This window comes from Herpailurus yagouaroundi, unplaced genomic scaffold (assembly GCF_014898765.1).
Source record: "Herpailurus yagouaroundi ecotype Mexico unplaced genomic scaffold, PumYag 165, whole genome shotgun sequence".
Classification (NCBI taxonomy): domain Eukaryota; kingdom Metazoa; phylum Chordata; class Mammalia; order Carnivora; family Felidae; genus Herpailurus; species Herpailurus yagouaroundi.
Window position 1 is genome coordinate 18,562,907 of NW_024412406.1, and position 13,985 is coordinate 18,576,891.

Consider the following 13,985-nt stretch of genomic DNA (forward strand, 5'->3'; position numbering starts at 1 on the left):
GACACAGAATCGGAAGCAGGCTCCATGCTCTGAGCTGTCAGCACAGAGCCTGACATGGGGCTCAAATCCATGAACCGTGATATCATGACCTGAGCTGAAGTTGGACACCCAACCTACTGAGCCACCCAGGCGCCCCTGTCTCAAGGACTTCTGTTAACGTTTCTTATAGCAGTACAAGTCTGCTGAGGTTGAATTCTTTCAGGTTGTTTTTTTTTTTTAATTGAAATAGAAATCACATACTATAAATTTGCCATTTTAAAGTGTTCAATTCAGTGCTTTTAGTATATTTATAGGGTTGTGCAGCCATCACCGTTGTCTAATTCCTGAACATTTCATCACCCCAAAAGGAAGCCTCATACCCATTAGCAGTCACTAATGGGTTGCCTGTGACAGCCACTAATTTACTTTCTGTCTGTGGATTTGCCTCTTCTGGACATTACACATAAATGGAATCATAGGATATGTTACCTTTCATGTCTAGCTTTCACTTTGCATAATGTTTTCATAGTTCATCCCTATTGTAGTGTGTATCAGTACATCATTACTCCTTATAATATTCCATTGTATGGATTTACTACATTTGTTTATTCATTTATCAGTTGATGGACATTTGGGTTGTTTCCACTTTTTGGCTATTAAGTTTAATTCTGTGAAGATTTGTGTATAAGTTTTTGTGTGGATGTATGTTCTCAGTTCTTTCGGGTATGTTACGAGGGGTAGAGCTGCTGGGTGATACCGTAACTTTGTTTAGCTTTTGAGCAACTGCTAGAGTGTTTTCTACAGTGACTGCATCATTTTATATTCCATCAGCAGCAAATGTGGGGTCTGGCTTCTCCACAGCATTGTCAACATACATTTCTGTTGTTGTTTGTGTGTTTGTTTGTTTTTATAATTTAACTTTATTTTTTACTTTTTAAAATTTACATCCAAATTAGATAGTATATAGTGAAGCAATGATTTCAGGAGTAGATTCCTCAATGCCCCTTACCCATTTAGCCCATCCCCCCTCCCACAACCCCTCCAGCAACCCTGTTTGTTCTCCATATTTATGAGTCTCTCTTGTTTTGTCCCCCTCCCTGTTTTTATATTATTTTTGTTTCCCTTCCCTTATGTTCATCTGTTTTGTCTCTTAAAGTTCTCATATGAGTGAAGTCATTTGATTTTTGTCTTTCTCTGACTAATTTCACTTGGCATAATACCCTCCACTTCCATCCACGTAGTTGCAAATGACAAGATTTCATTCTTTTTGATTGCCGAGTAATACTCCTGTGTGTGTGTGTGTGTGTGTGTGTGTGTGTGTGTGTGTGTGTGTGTGTGTATACCACTTCTTCTTTATCCATTCATCCATTGATGGACATTTGGGCTCTTTCCATACTTTGGCTATTGGTGATAGTGCTGCTATAAACATGGGGGTGCATGTTTCTCTTCGAAACAGCACACCTGTATCCCTTGGATAAATGCCTAGTAGTGCAATTGCTGGGTCGTAGGGTAGTTCTATTTTTAGTTTTTTGAGTAACCTCCATACTGTTTTCCAGAGGGGCTGCACCAGCTTGCATTCCCACCAACAGTGCAAAAGAGATCCTCTTTCTCTGCATGCTCGCCAACATCTGTTGTGGCCTGAGCTGTTAATGTTAGCCATTCTGACAGGTGTGAGGTGGTATCTCATTGTGGTTTTGATTTGTATTTCCCTGATGATGAGTGATGTTGAGTATTTTTTCATGTGTCGGTTGGCCATCTGGATGTCTTCTTTGGAGAAGTGTCTATTCATGTCTTTTGCCGATTTCTTCACTGGATTATTTGTTTTTTGGGTGTTGACTTTGATAAGTTCTTTGTCGATTTTGGATACTAACCCTTTATCTGATATGTCGTTTGCAAATATCTTCTCCCATTCTGTCGGTTGCCTTTTAGTTTTGCTGATGGTTTCCTTCGCTGTGCAGAAGCTTTTTACTTTGATGAGGTCCCAGTAGTTCCTTTTGGTTTGGTTTCCTTTGCCTCCAGAGATGTGTTGAGTAAGAAGTGGCTACGGCCAAGATCAGAGAGGTTTTTGCCTGCTTTCTCCTCAAGGATTTTGATGGCTTCCTGTCTTACTTTGAGGTCTTTCATCCATTTTGAGTTTATTTTTGTGTATGGTGTAAGAAAGTGGTCCAGGTTCATATTTCTGCATGTCGCTGTCCACTTTTCCCAGCACCACTTGCTGAAGAGACTGTCTTTATTCCATTGGATATTCTTTCCAGCTTTGTCAAAGATTAGTTGCCCATACGTTTGTGGGTCCATTTCTGGGTTCTCTATTCCATTGATCTGGGTATCTGTTCTTGTGCCATCTGTTGTTGTTTAGTACTGGTGTGAAATGGTATCATATTGTGGTTTTAATTTGCATTTCCGTAGTGACTAACGGTGTTGAGTATCTTTTCATTTGCTTTTGGCCATTTTTCAGTGGTTGATACAGGATTTATTGTATATATCTTTATCACAGATATCTCTTTTGGAGAAAATCCTATTCATTGTCTATTTAAAACAATTTTTTTTTAAGTTTATTTATTTTAAGAGAACAAATGAGCAGGGCAGGGTCAGAGAAAGAGGGAGAGAGAGAATTCCAATCAAGTTTAGGGCTGTGAGCACAGAGCTCGATGTAGGGCTCAAACTCAAGAGCTGTGAGATCATGATCTGAGCCGAAAACAAGAGTCGGACACTTAACCGAGTGAACCACCCAGGCACCCACAGCCACCTGGGTCCCCCTTCATTGTCTGCTTTTAGATTGCTTATTATTTGTCTTTTCATTGTTGAGTTGAGTTCTGTTAATACCATGTATTACATTGATGATTTTCATACTTTGAATCAACCTTTCATTCCTGTGATAAATCCCAATTCATCATGGTGTATAATCTTTTTAATATGCTGCTGGATTCAGTTTGCTGGGATTCTGTTGAAGCATTTTGCATATGTATTCATACAGGATATTTTATAGTTTTATTTATAATTTTCTTTCATGTGATGTATTTTTCTGATATTGGTATCCGGGTAATACTGGCTTCATAAAATGAGTTGGGATGGGACACCTGGGTGGCTCGGTTGGTTAAGCCTCTGACTCTTGGTTTTGGCTCAGGTCATGATCTCCTGGTTCTTGAGATTGAGACCCAAGTCAGGCTCTGTGCTGAGCCTGCTTGGGATTCTTTCTCTCTGTCTTTCTGTGCTCCTCCCCTGCTTGTGTGCTCTTTCTCTCTCATAATAAATTAACATTAAAAAAATACCTAATAAATAAAATGAATTGGGAAGTGTTTTGATGACTTTGTTGAAAGATTGCTATTGATTCTTCATTAAACATTGATAGTGTTAACCAGTGAAACCATTTGGTCCTGAGCTTTTCTTTGTAGGATATTTCCTGATAATTGATTTAATCTCTTTAATTACTGTATGTCTATTCAAACTCCCATTATTTTCTTGAGTCACTGTTGGTAATTTTATTTTTCTAGGAATTTTCCCATTTCATTGAGGTTATCTACTGTGTTGGCATACAGTTGTTCATAGTATTTGCTTATAATCCTTTTGTTTCAGATTGGTCATAATGTCCTGTCTTATTCCTGATTTTAGTAATTTGAGTTTTCCTTCTCTTTTTCATGGTCAGTCTAGCTAAAAGGTTTGTCAGTTTTGTTGATTTTTTTCAGAGAACCAATTTTTAGCTTCATTAGTTTTTTTTCTATATTTCCCCCTTTTCTCTATTTTTCTTTTCCCTGCTCTAATCTTTATTGTTTCTTTCCATCTGCTTGCTTTGGGCTTTCTTAGAATGGAAATATAGGTTACTGATTTGAAATTTTCTTCTATTTAATATAGTTACTACAGCTAGACATTTTTGTTCATTCTTTTCTCTATATTCCATAAGATTTGATATATTCTCATTTTATTCATCTCCAAGTATTTTTTGTGTGTGATTTCTTTTTTTCATACATTGGTAATTTAGGAGTTTGTTGTTTAATTTCCATGTATTTCTGAATTTTCCAAATTTCCTTGTTACAAATTTCTAATTTCATTTCATGTGATTTGACAATATTGTGTGATTTCAATCATTTTCTATTTACTGAGGCTTGTTTCATGGTCTGTCTTGGGGAATGTTCCATATGCACCTGAGAATGTATATACTGTTGTTGGGAGTATTCTAAGTGTTTATTACTATTAGTTGGTTTATACTGTTGATTAAATCTTCTTTTCCATGCTCATCTGTCCAGCTATGCTGTTCAGTTTTTTTAAGATTTATTTATTTGAGAGAGAGCTAGAGGAGGAAGTGGCAGAGAGAGAGGGAGAGACAGAATACCAAGCAGGCTCTGTTGTCAGCACAGAACCTGATACAGGGCTCGATCCCACGAAATGTGAAATCATGACCTGAACCAAAATGAAGACAAGAGTCAGTTGCTTAACCGACTGAGCCACCCAGGTGCTCCAGCTATTCTTTCATTTTTGAAAGTCAGATCTTGAAGTGTAACTCCTTCAATTTTGTATGTCTGTGAGAGTCCTTATTTTATTTTTTTTGAAAGATATTTTCAGTGCATGTGAAATTCTAGGTGACAGGATTTCTTTTCTTTCTTAATTTCTTTAACCATACTTCAAGGCATTGGTCCACTGTCTTCTTCCTTGCATTGTTTCTGTTTAGGATTCTATTATTTGTGTTCTTCTTAATAGATCTTATTTTTCCCACTCTTCCTGCTTCTAAGAGTTTCTCTTTTATCACTGTTTTTGAGCCATTTATAATGTGCCTTGGTATAATTTTATTCATGTTAATTCAGCTTCTTGGATCTCTGGGTTTATCATATGCAGCAAATTTGGACAGGTTTCTCCATTATTTCTTCAAATATTTTTTCCGTCCCCCTTTCCCCTGGGTCTTTCAAGGATTCCTGTTATACATATTCAGCCGTGTAAAGTCTCACAGCTCACTGATACTCTGCTCATTTTGTTTTCAATTCCTTTTTTTCCCCCTCTGTTTCATTTTGGATAGTTCCTGTTGCTATATTTGTTGAAGTTTTCTTTTGTAGGCATTTATTTCCTGTTAATCTCATTCAGTGTATTTTTTTTTAACATAGACATTATTTTATTTCATTTCCAGAAGTTTGGGTCTTTTTTATATTTCCGTAGCATGGATCTACTGGAACATAAAAAAAGAGGGGTGGAATAACCATAATGTCTTTATGTACTAATTTAATCATCTCTGCCTTTTGAGTATGTTTCTATAGATTGATTTTTGTAATTACAGATTGACTTTTATAATTACTGGTTGCATTTTTTTTTTTTTTTTGCTTCTTTGCATTCTTGGTAATTTTTGATTAGATGCCAGGCATTGCAAATTTTACTTTGTTGGGTACGGCATGTATTTATTTGTATGTACATCCTTTAAAAATATTCTTGAGATTTAAAAAAAAAATTTTTTTTTAACATTTATTTATTTTTGAGACAGAGAGAGAGCATGAACAGGGGAGGGTCAGAGAAAGAGGGAGACACAGAATCTGAAACAGGCTCCAGGCTCTGAGCTGTCAGCACAGAGCCCGACATGGGGCTCGAACCCACGGACCGCGAGATCATGACCTGAGCCGAAGTCGGATGCTTAACTGACTGAGCCACCCAGTCACCTCTCTTGAGATTTGTTTTAGATCACAGTTACTTACTAACAGATCTTTTTGAGGCTTGCTTTTAAGCTTTGTTAGGCAGAACCATAGCACCCTTTATCCTAGGGATAATTTTGCTACACTACTGAGGCAATACTCTTCTGGGTTCTTTGTTCATACCCCATGTTTATAAAAGTTTTTATACTCTGTCTGATGGGAACATGAAGTATTTTCAGCATGGTTTGAGCTTGCAGAACTGTTCCTTGTATTCCTTTCCAGTCTGGTTATTCATCCAGCCTCCGGTTCTTTGTTCACATGCATGTACAGATCATCATTCAGCTGAAAACCTGAGGGGATCTCATTGCAGATCTCTAGTACATGCTTTGTCTCTGTGGACCCTCTCTGCACAGCTCTGCCCTCTCCTGTGCTTTGTCCTGCGAATTATAGTTGCCTTGACCTCCCTGAATTTTCAACTGTGTCCTTAATTGAAGGAGACTGCAGGTTCCCCTTGAGTTCTCCTTTCCTAAGTTATAGCCTGGAAACTTTCTAGGCAATATGTTGATGACCTTGTGGAGCTCACTTTATTTTCCTTCTTTCAGGGATGTTTGTTTTCCACTGTTTGGAAATCATTGTTTTATTCATTTTATTTTGTCTCTTTGTAGTTGTTTAAGCCTGAAGGCTAATTCCAGTCCCAGTTTCTCCATCTTGACTGGATTTAGAAGTCTCCCTGAAGTTATTTTGAGCAGTGATAAGTCATATAGCTTTACATATTTAGTGGTAGCAACTGGCAAATTACCACTTACCTCTTTAGCTATGCCTGGTAGGTTACATTAGATTATCCACAGCTTTTTCTGGTTGTGCTGTTGCAGCATTTAGGTCTCAGGATTTAGGATTCAGTAAATAAGGGTGGGGGGGGCGGGGAGTTTTTCATATGCATATCATCCATGACATTGCCAAATAAGATAGTTCACAACTATCTTACTGCAACTGGGGCCACAAGATCCTGAAAAGTTTCTAGAAAGCAAGCTCAGTAAATGTAAATTGATTAAATGTAAGATACTAAGATACATAAAATACCACCAATGCCATCTATTTAATTTTATTACTTTTTAAAAGACTCATTTCTTTATTTTTGAGAGAGAGAACACAAGTTGGGGAGGGGCAGAGAGAAGGAGACACAGAATCTGAAGCAGGCTTCGAGCTGTCTGTGCAGAGCCAGACGTGGGGCTTGAACTTAGGACCTGTGAGATCAGGACCTGGGCTGAAGTCAGACACTTAACTGACTGAGCCACCCAGGTGCCCCACCATCTGTTTAACTGTAAAGAATAAGGATAATATAGTTGCTTTTGAAAGCTAGCTGAAACCAACTAATAAAACTCCGCACAGCACACACAAAAATATAGGCTGATATATGGTATGGAAGTGATTGCTGAAATCTAAAATACAATATTAGCAAGTTGACTTTAGCACCCTCCTATAATGCTAGGAGGGAGATAAGCAATGATAAGAGTTCTTTTGAAGGATTGTGGGAACGAGTTTGAAGACTCATAATATTCAATGGAAGAAAAGAGTGAATCAAATAATTTGAAGATAGTGTTTCTCAGCGTGATCCAGAGACTTTGGGCCAATTGCAGATTCTTGTCAACGAAGAAGTACTGAATCAGACAGAACCTGGTCTCAATACAGACACAGGAAAATCTAGAGATGGTGATAATATGTGAGCGAGAGGTGGAAGGAAGGATATGGTGAAACTAATTACTTTTTAATCCATTTTTGCTTTGGATCTTGTGTTTGAGATGACCACTTGATATCCAAGTGGATATATCTGATAACAAATGAAAATAAAGTCATACTGGAGATGTATGTCCCTTTTCTCCATGGTAATGATGACTAAAGTGATGAGAATAGTCTACTGAGGGATGAAGTAGAAAGAAAATCACTTAGTTTAAGGCACTGGACCTTGGAGGTAAGATGAGACAGAGATGGAATAATCAGTGTCTAAGTAGTGTGTTATTAGTGTATTATTAATAGTGTATTAAAGAGACATTGAAGGATATGTTATATTGTGTCATCAGAGGAAAATGAGAACTAAAAAGAGGGTATTAATAACCCTTGAGAATGCAGTGGTAACCACTGAGAATGCCATAAATAAAGGGTACAGTGATGTTTATAAATACCAAGTGCTTTAAGAAATAGTGACTCAGGGCACCTGGGTGGCTCAGTTGGTTAGGCATCCGACTTCGGCTCAGGTCATGATCTCGCGGTTTTTGAATTTGAGCCCCGTGTTGGGCTCTGTGCTGACAGCTCAGAGCCTGGAGCTTGCTTCAGATTCTGTGTCTCCCTCTCTCTCTGCCCCTACCTTCCTCATGCTCTGTCTCTCTGTCTCTCAATAATAAATAAACATTAAAAAAAATTAAAAAAGAAATAGTGACTCAAATACTGAATACTAATTGTGACATCACAATTTAACCTTAGAGATTTTTAAGAGCAGGGTTCAGCAGATGTTTTTGTTAAAGGGTCAGATAGTAAATATTTTAGATTTGGAAGGGCATATAGTCTATTCTAACTACTAACTCTGCTATAGTATGAAACTAGCCTCAGTCATTATGTAAACAAATGTGTGTAGCTGTGTTCCAGTAAAACTTTATTTATAAAAACAGCTGGCAGACTATAATTTGCTTACCTTTGAGCTAGAGGAACCTCTGCTTTTCAGCATTTTTTTCTGTATTATTTTTCATTCCATTTGCATTGAGATATAAATCAACACTGGCTAACTTATTTCTGATAAAAAGGATTAAAACTAAGTATTAGTAATGAAGCTTGAAAAGATCCAGAAGAAATTACTGTTCTGTTGATCTTATAAAATTTAGTAAGCTTGACTAAATAGCACCCCCAGTATGCCCTCATGTATGAGATGGTAGAACTGAAATAGGGACATTTGCTCCCTCCCCCAAACCCCCCCCCCACCGTCCATATAATGACTAATTCAATGTGGTTTGAGTTGATTTGTTTAACATTTTGTCAATTGTAATAATAATTTGCTTTTACCTTTTCAGTCTCGGAGAAATCTCTGTGAAGAGGCTTTGTTAAAAATTAAAGGTGTTATTAGCTTTACTTTTCAAATGGCTGTTCAAAGATGTGTGGTGCGGATCCGTTCAGATTTGAAAGCGGAGGTTAGTATTTTAAATGGCTGAATATACTTGAGGTTATAGATAAACAAATCAGTGTTCAAATTTCCCTTTTTATCCTGGCCTAGGCTTTGGCATCAGCAATAGCATCAACCAAGGTTATGAAGGCTCAGCAAGTTGTGAAAAGTGAAAGTGGAGAAGAGGTAAATGCTTTTTAATTTAGTTTTCTTTATACCTGACTCTTGATTATTCTTTATGGCTGTCGGATTGCTAGTATTTTCAGGCTGTTAGTTGCCAAATATATAGGAGTGTGGTTGGGTCAGATTATCTTGTTTCTTGGCTAACAGCTCTTTTCTAGAGAGATCTATTGTAGATTTCAGGGTCTGTTCTTAAATTTTGTGGATTTCAGAGTCTATTCTTTTTCTCAGTGGAGATATCTTTCTAATTTTACATGGAAATAAAGGATATATAGGTTCCTTGTGTTGGTTTTATTTTATGTATGTTATGTTATTTTAGAGAGAGTGAGAAGGGTAGAGGGGCAGAGAGAATCTTAAGTAGTTTCCATGCTTAGCACATAGCCTGATACAGGGCTTGATCCCAAGACCCTGGGATCATGACCTGAGTTGAAATCAAGAGTCAGATGCTCAACCGACTGAGCCACCCAGGCACCCCTGTGTTGATTTTTAAATACTTCTTTCTAACCTTAGTTACTTTTTGTCAATCCAAATAATAAAGCTGTATTGCCACAATTGGGTAGGTAAATACAGTGAAAACCTTTGCCTCTTACTACTTTCGCCACCAGCTTTGTGATAGGGAAAACAAATCTACATCCCCTTAACTTATTTGTGTTCCCATAGAAAGGTTCAGTGGCCCTTCGGGGCCCACAGTAGCCAGGTACTTGCTTTTGTTTTCTTTAAATGCAGAGAGGTTGCACATTTATTTCTGGAGCCTCAGGAGAAAAGCATCTTAGTTTTCATGTGTCTTTCTGCCTAATGCAGTGCTCAACAGTTGGGCCTACCTTCATATAAGAGGAAAATTTTTAAATGACTATTGTCACTGAGAATAAATACAGTGATAAGAGTGAGGTGTATAGTTGACCTTTAATTTAGGACATGTACCTTTGTCGATTGGGTTGATTTTGTAATAACTCTTAATGTGTTGTCTATATCAGATGCTGGTCCCATTCCAAGATACGCCTGTGGAAGTAGAACAGAACACAGAACTGCCCGACTACCTGCCTGAGGATGAGAGTCCCACAAAAGAACAGGATAAAGCAGTGTCCCGGGTCGGCTCACACCCAGAGGGTGGAGCTAGCTGGCTGAGCACAGCGGCAAACTTTTTATCCAGATCGTTCTACTGGTGACTTCAGTTTGGGTCTCAAGGACTGTGTGAACTAACAAGGGGCCAGTTTTCCATTGTTGTGGTGAACTGTCAAGTGCAATTTGCAATAAGTTATCATGAAAAGTTTTTAGATTACATGATTGCGTATGCTGCATTTTACATTTTATTGGACGTTTTGCCCTGCTCAGTGGTAAAAAGGACAGAGGCTACAGGTGGAGTTCCTTTGTTTATGAAGGTATTTTGGTTTTGTTTTCCTTTAATTGCCTCACTTTTTAAAAAACATGGGTCCACTGTTAAACCAAACATATATATGTGCAGCTTTACATTTTATTTTACAAGGAGCACGTGATTAGGAAAACTTGTTTTCTCCTCAAGCCTCAGGACCTATCTGAAGAGAAGTTTTTGTTTGTTTTGGCTCAAGTTGTGCATGAATTACTGAACATTTTTCTCTGCTTTTCTTCATGAAAGATAGTTGCTTGGGTACTCTTCACTGAAAGTTGAAAACATTTCTCATTATCCCCCTCTTGTGCCTTTTTTATTTTGCCAACCATGTTTATAGAAAGAACATTACTATAAAGACATTTTGTGAATTACAGTATATTTATATGAACGTAGGAGTTCTCTAAAAATACAAGCTGACAAAAACTTTGCAATCTTATTTGTTGTAATTTTAATAAGACTAACACAAAATCAGTCAAGAAGAAGCAAACCTGTATATTAGCAAAGTACTATTGGAGACTATGTGAATGCGACCAGATGTGGTTCCAGTTGACTACTCTTTAGTTTGGTTTATATCAGCTCTTAAGATTTCCGTCCAACGTAATATTGGGAGCAACTATAAATGGTCTCTAGGCCTGACTTTGTGATTATATACCATCCTTGCTAGAAAAAAAATAGTAAAGAACTGACAAACTTGAAAAAGAAAACAAAAGTTGAATGCCTATATAATGCCATAGTGCCACTTGGTAGATAGAGTCTAACCTTGAAACGTGAATTGCTTGGCAGATGCCCATTCAGTAGGTATTTCCTTGTATTGCCTTGTGTGAATTTATTATGAACATCCAGTCGTACTGAATGAAAAAAAGACTCAAATTATTGCTTATGAAGAAATAAAGCCAGCATTGGTCCACTTAATCTTGTTTCTCATATCCAGCCAGAAAAAAAGAACTTCAGTGAAGGTAAGAGAAATAAATATAAATATATATACATATATATTTTTTGGTAGATAAGAGCTAATTACATATATGTAATGCTTTATTAAATTCCTGAAATATTTGGCACATAAAATTTTCCTTTTGGAAAGCCAGCTAAATCCAGATAAATTTTAGTGCTAATATGATTAAGAAGAAACTAATACGGAGAAATTGAAATTCTTTTTCATCAACATGTAGAGCTGCTATTTTACTACTTGGGGAGAATGTGAAGTGAAAGTTGGACCCTGGAGGGTTTCCTTGCATTTTCATTGCTTCTCTTTTAGAGAAAATTAAAAGCATCCAGTGTCACTGTAAAAAAAAATTCTTGTAAAATACTTCACCAACAAGAATCTTGAGTTCATGACCTTCTGGAGGGAGGGGTATTGAGGGTATTGGAATGATATTTTTCATGTGTCTGGGCTCTGATTCAGATGACATACACAACTGCAAATAGAAGCTTTCAGGGCATGGATTGCTTTAAATGCATAATACAGCTTGCTGCCAGAACCAGATGTGTTGAAAAATGAAAACAAAGCCACCTCCTTTCTATAGCCATTACAACAAAGTTTACTGTTCTAACAAGTTTGTATTTTATTTTGCATTGCCACACATCTGCCTATTTAAAAAACTACATCTCTTGGTAGCAATGGTTCAGTACAAGTAGGTATTAACAGCTTGATGTCTGTGTGTTCTAAGTGTTCTTTTATTCCAGGTCTTATAGAGCAGTTAAGGCAACTGTAACGGCATTTTTTTGAAATATATTGTAAAATAATAAAAGGTAACACAATTAAAATTGAATGGATATTGCATTTTTGTGATGGAAACATTATTGTTACTCTCGAGCCTGTTTGTATTCACACTGCCTGGCACCTTCTCCTAGCTCCCTGCAGGTGCGTTACCCAACTAATTCCCATGCATCTTCGTTCAGCTCCTTCCCAGCCCCACACCTGCCTCTCCCTGGGTTTGGATCAGCCGCTCCTGTACATGCATTCATTGTAGCATTTATCATATTAGCTTGAAATTATATTTACCAGTCTTTCTCCCCAGCTTAACTCTTTGAGAACTGAGAAAGTCTGTAGCTGTACGTGGCTAGTAGTAAGTGCTCAAATATTTTTTTTAGGAGGATGAACAAGATTTTTTTTTTGAATCTGTAAAAATAAATGAAAGATAGTGATTAACTTGTTGGTCAGATAGGAAAAATGTCAGGTTGTTTCTTTCTTTTTTTTTTTTTTTTTTTCCTGGCATGTTTGTTTCTGATTTATTGGTTATTTTTTTTTTTTAATTTTTTTTTCAACGTTTATTTATTTTTGGGACAGAGAGAGACAGAGCATGAACGGGGGAGGGGCAGAGAGAGAGGGAGACACAGAATCGGAAACAGGCTCCAGGCTCTGAGCCATCAGCCCAGAGCCTGATGCGGGGCTCGAACTCACGGACCGTGAGATCGTGACCTGGCTGAAGTCGGACGCTTAACCGACTGCGCCACCCAGGCGCCCCTGATTTATTGGTTATTATTAGCAAGTTTCGTCATTTGTTTTGTCATTTGTTTTTCATTTTTCAAAAAAGTAGGAGAGAAGCATAATACTTGCTCTTGAATGAAGTTAGGATTAATTTATAATATCCTGATTCTTATAGAATTTTCATAGAATATTTATTTATTTATTTATTTATTTATTTATTTATTTATTGTTTTGATTTCCTGTTTTATAACTTACTGTAATTTTAGGTATAATTTATCTGTGAGTTTTTTTTTCATTGATGGAATGGAGATAATTCTACTTTATGGGGTCATTATTTGAATGCAGTGAGATCATCATGAGTAATGAAACTAAAATCTTAAAATTGTAAGATGGAATTATTGTTTCTAGAAGTTTGACACGATTCTATTCTTGTCCTGAATTCCAAGTGAGACCCTATGCCTTGCTAAACACACTCTGGCTCCTCATCTTTCTCTGTCCAATCAGAGGGTAATGTTTGAGAGTTAGTTCACTGCTACGTGATTTTTTTCTGAATGTCCCTTGAAGAATTCATCTGTTGTCAAGATTTCAGTTACCTTTGTGTCGATAATTTCTGAGTCTCCATTGTATCTTCATCTTTGATAGCTCCTCTTTCCTTTACTATCCCTATCAGATGTAAAGTCTGTGAATTTTTATTTCTCTTAGAACCAAGCTCATGGTAGGCATAGAGTAGACTTAAAAACTAATTCTGTGTCCGCCACCATGCTAAGTGCTTTACAGATACTTAGTCCTCTAACCCTGAACAACTATGAGGTAGGTACTTTGGTGTGTTCATGTTACAGATAGGGAAAGTGAGGCAGAGAAATAGTAAGTAGCTCATTAGTCCCAGGTGACAGAGCTGGCAAATGGTGAAGCCAGGACTCCAACTGAGGCGGTCTGGCTCCCGAGTCTACACTGTCGCAGGGCAGCCTGCATCTTGGGTCCTGCTGCTGTGCCTCTCCCGTTCTACCACCATCATTCCCATCCAGACACTTGTGCCTGAATCATGTCAAGTGACTTAATTCGGATGTCTGTTAGCAATCAGAAACTCTGGACACTAGGAAAGTTAGGTACATGAAAGAAATAAGTCTGGTTAGGCCACAACAAAGGAAAATACATGTAGAGCAGCTGGTCTGTCTAAAGAGGGAAACTATTTTTGTCATGTGGATCGTGGGCTTTTAATAATGCCGAGCTTCTGGACTTTGTGGCTGTTCCAGATCTCTAAAATACTACCTGTTCCAC

General features: G+C 37.5%; 1 protein-coding gene across 1 annotated transcript in view; it reads left to right on the forward strand.

Annotated features, from left to right (window-relative positions):
* Window positions 1-12,059, forward strand: part of ARMC1 (armadillo repeat containing 1) — a 44,315-nt gene extending 32,256 nt beyond the window's left edge. Inside the window, exons 5-7 of the mRNA XM_040487705.1 lie at window positions 8,645-8,761; window positions 8,845-8,919; window positions 9,888-12,059. Coding sequence (XP_040343639.1) covers window positions 8,645-8,761; window positions 8,845-8,919; window positions 9,888-10,079 — 384 coding nt within the window. The 3' untranslated portion in view covers window positions 10,080-12,059. The remainder of the gene's footprint in view (window positions 1-8,644; window positions 8,762-8,844; window positions 8,920-9,887) is intronic.
* Window positions 12,060-13,985: the final 1,926 nt, after the last annotated feature.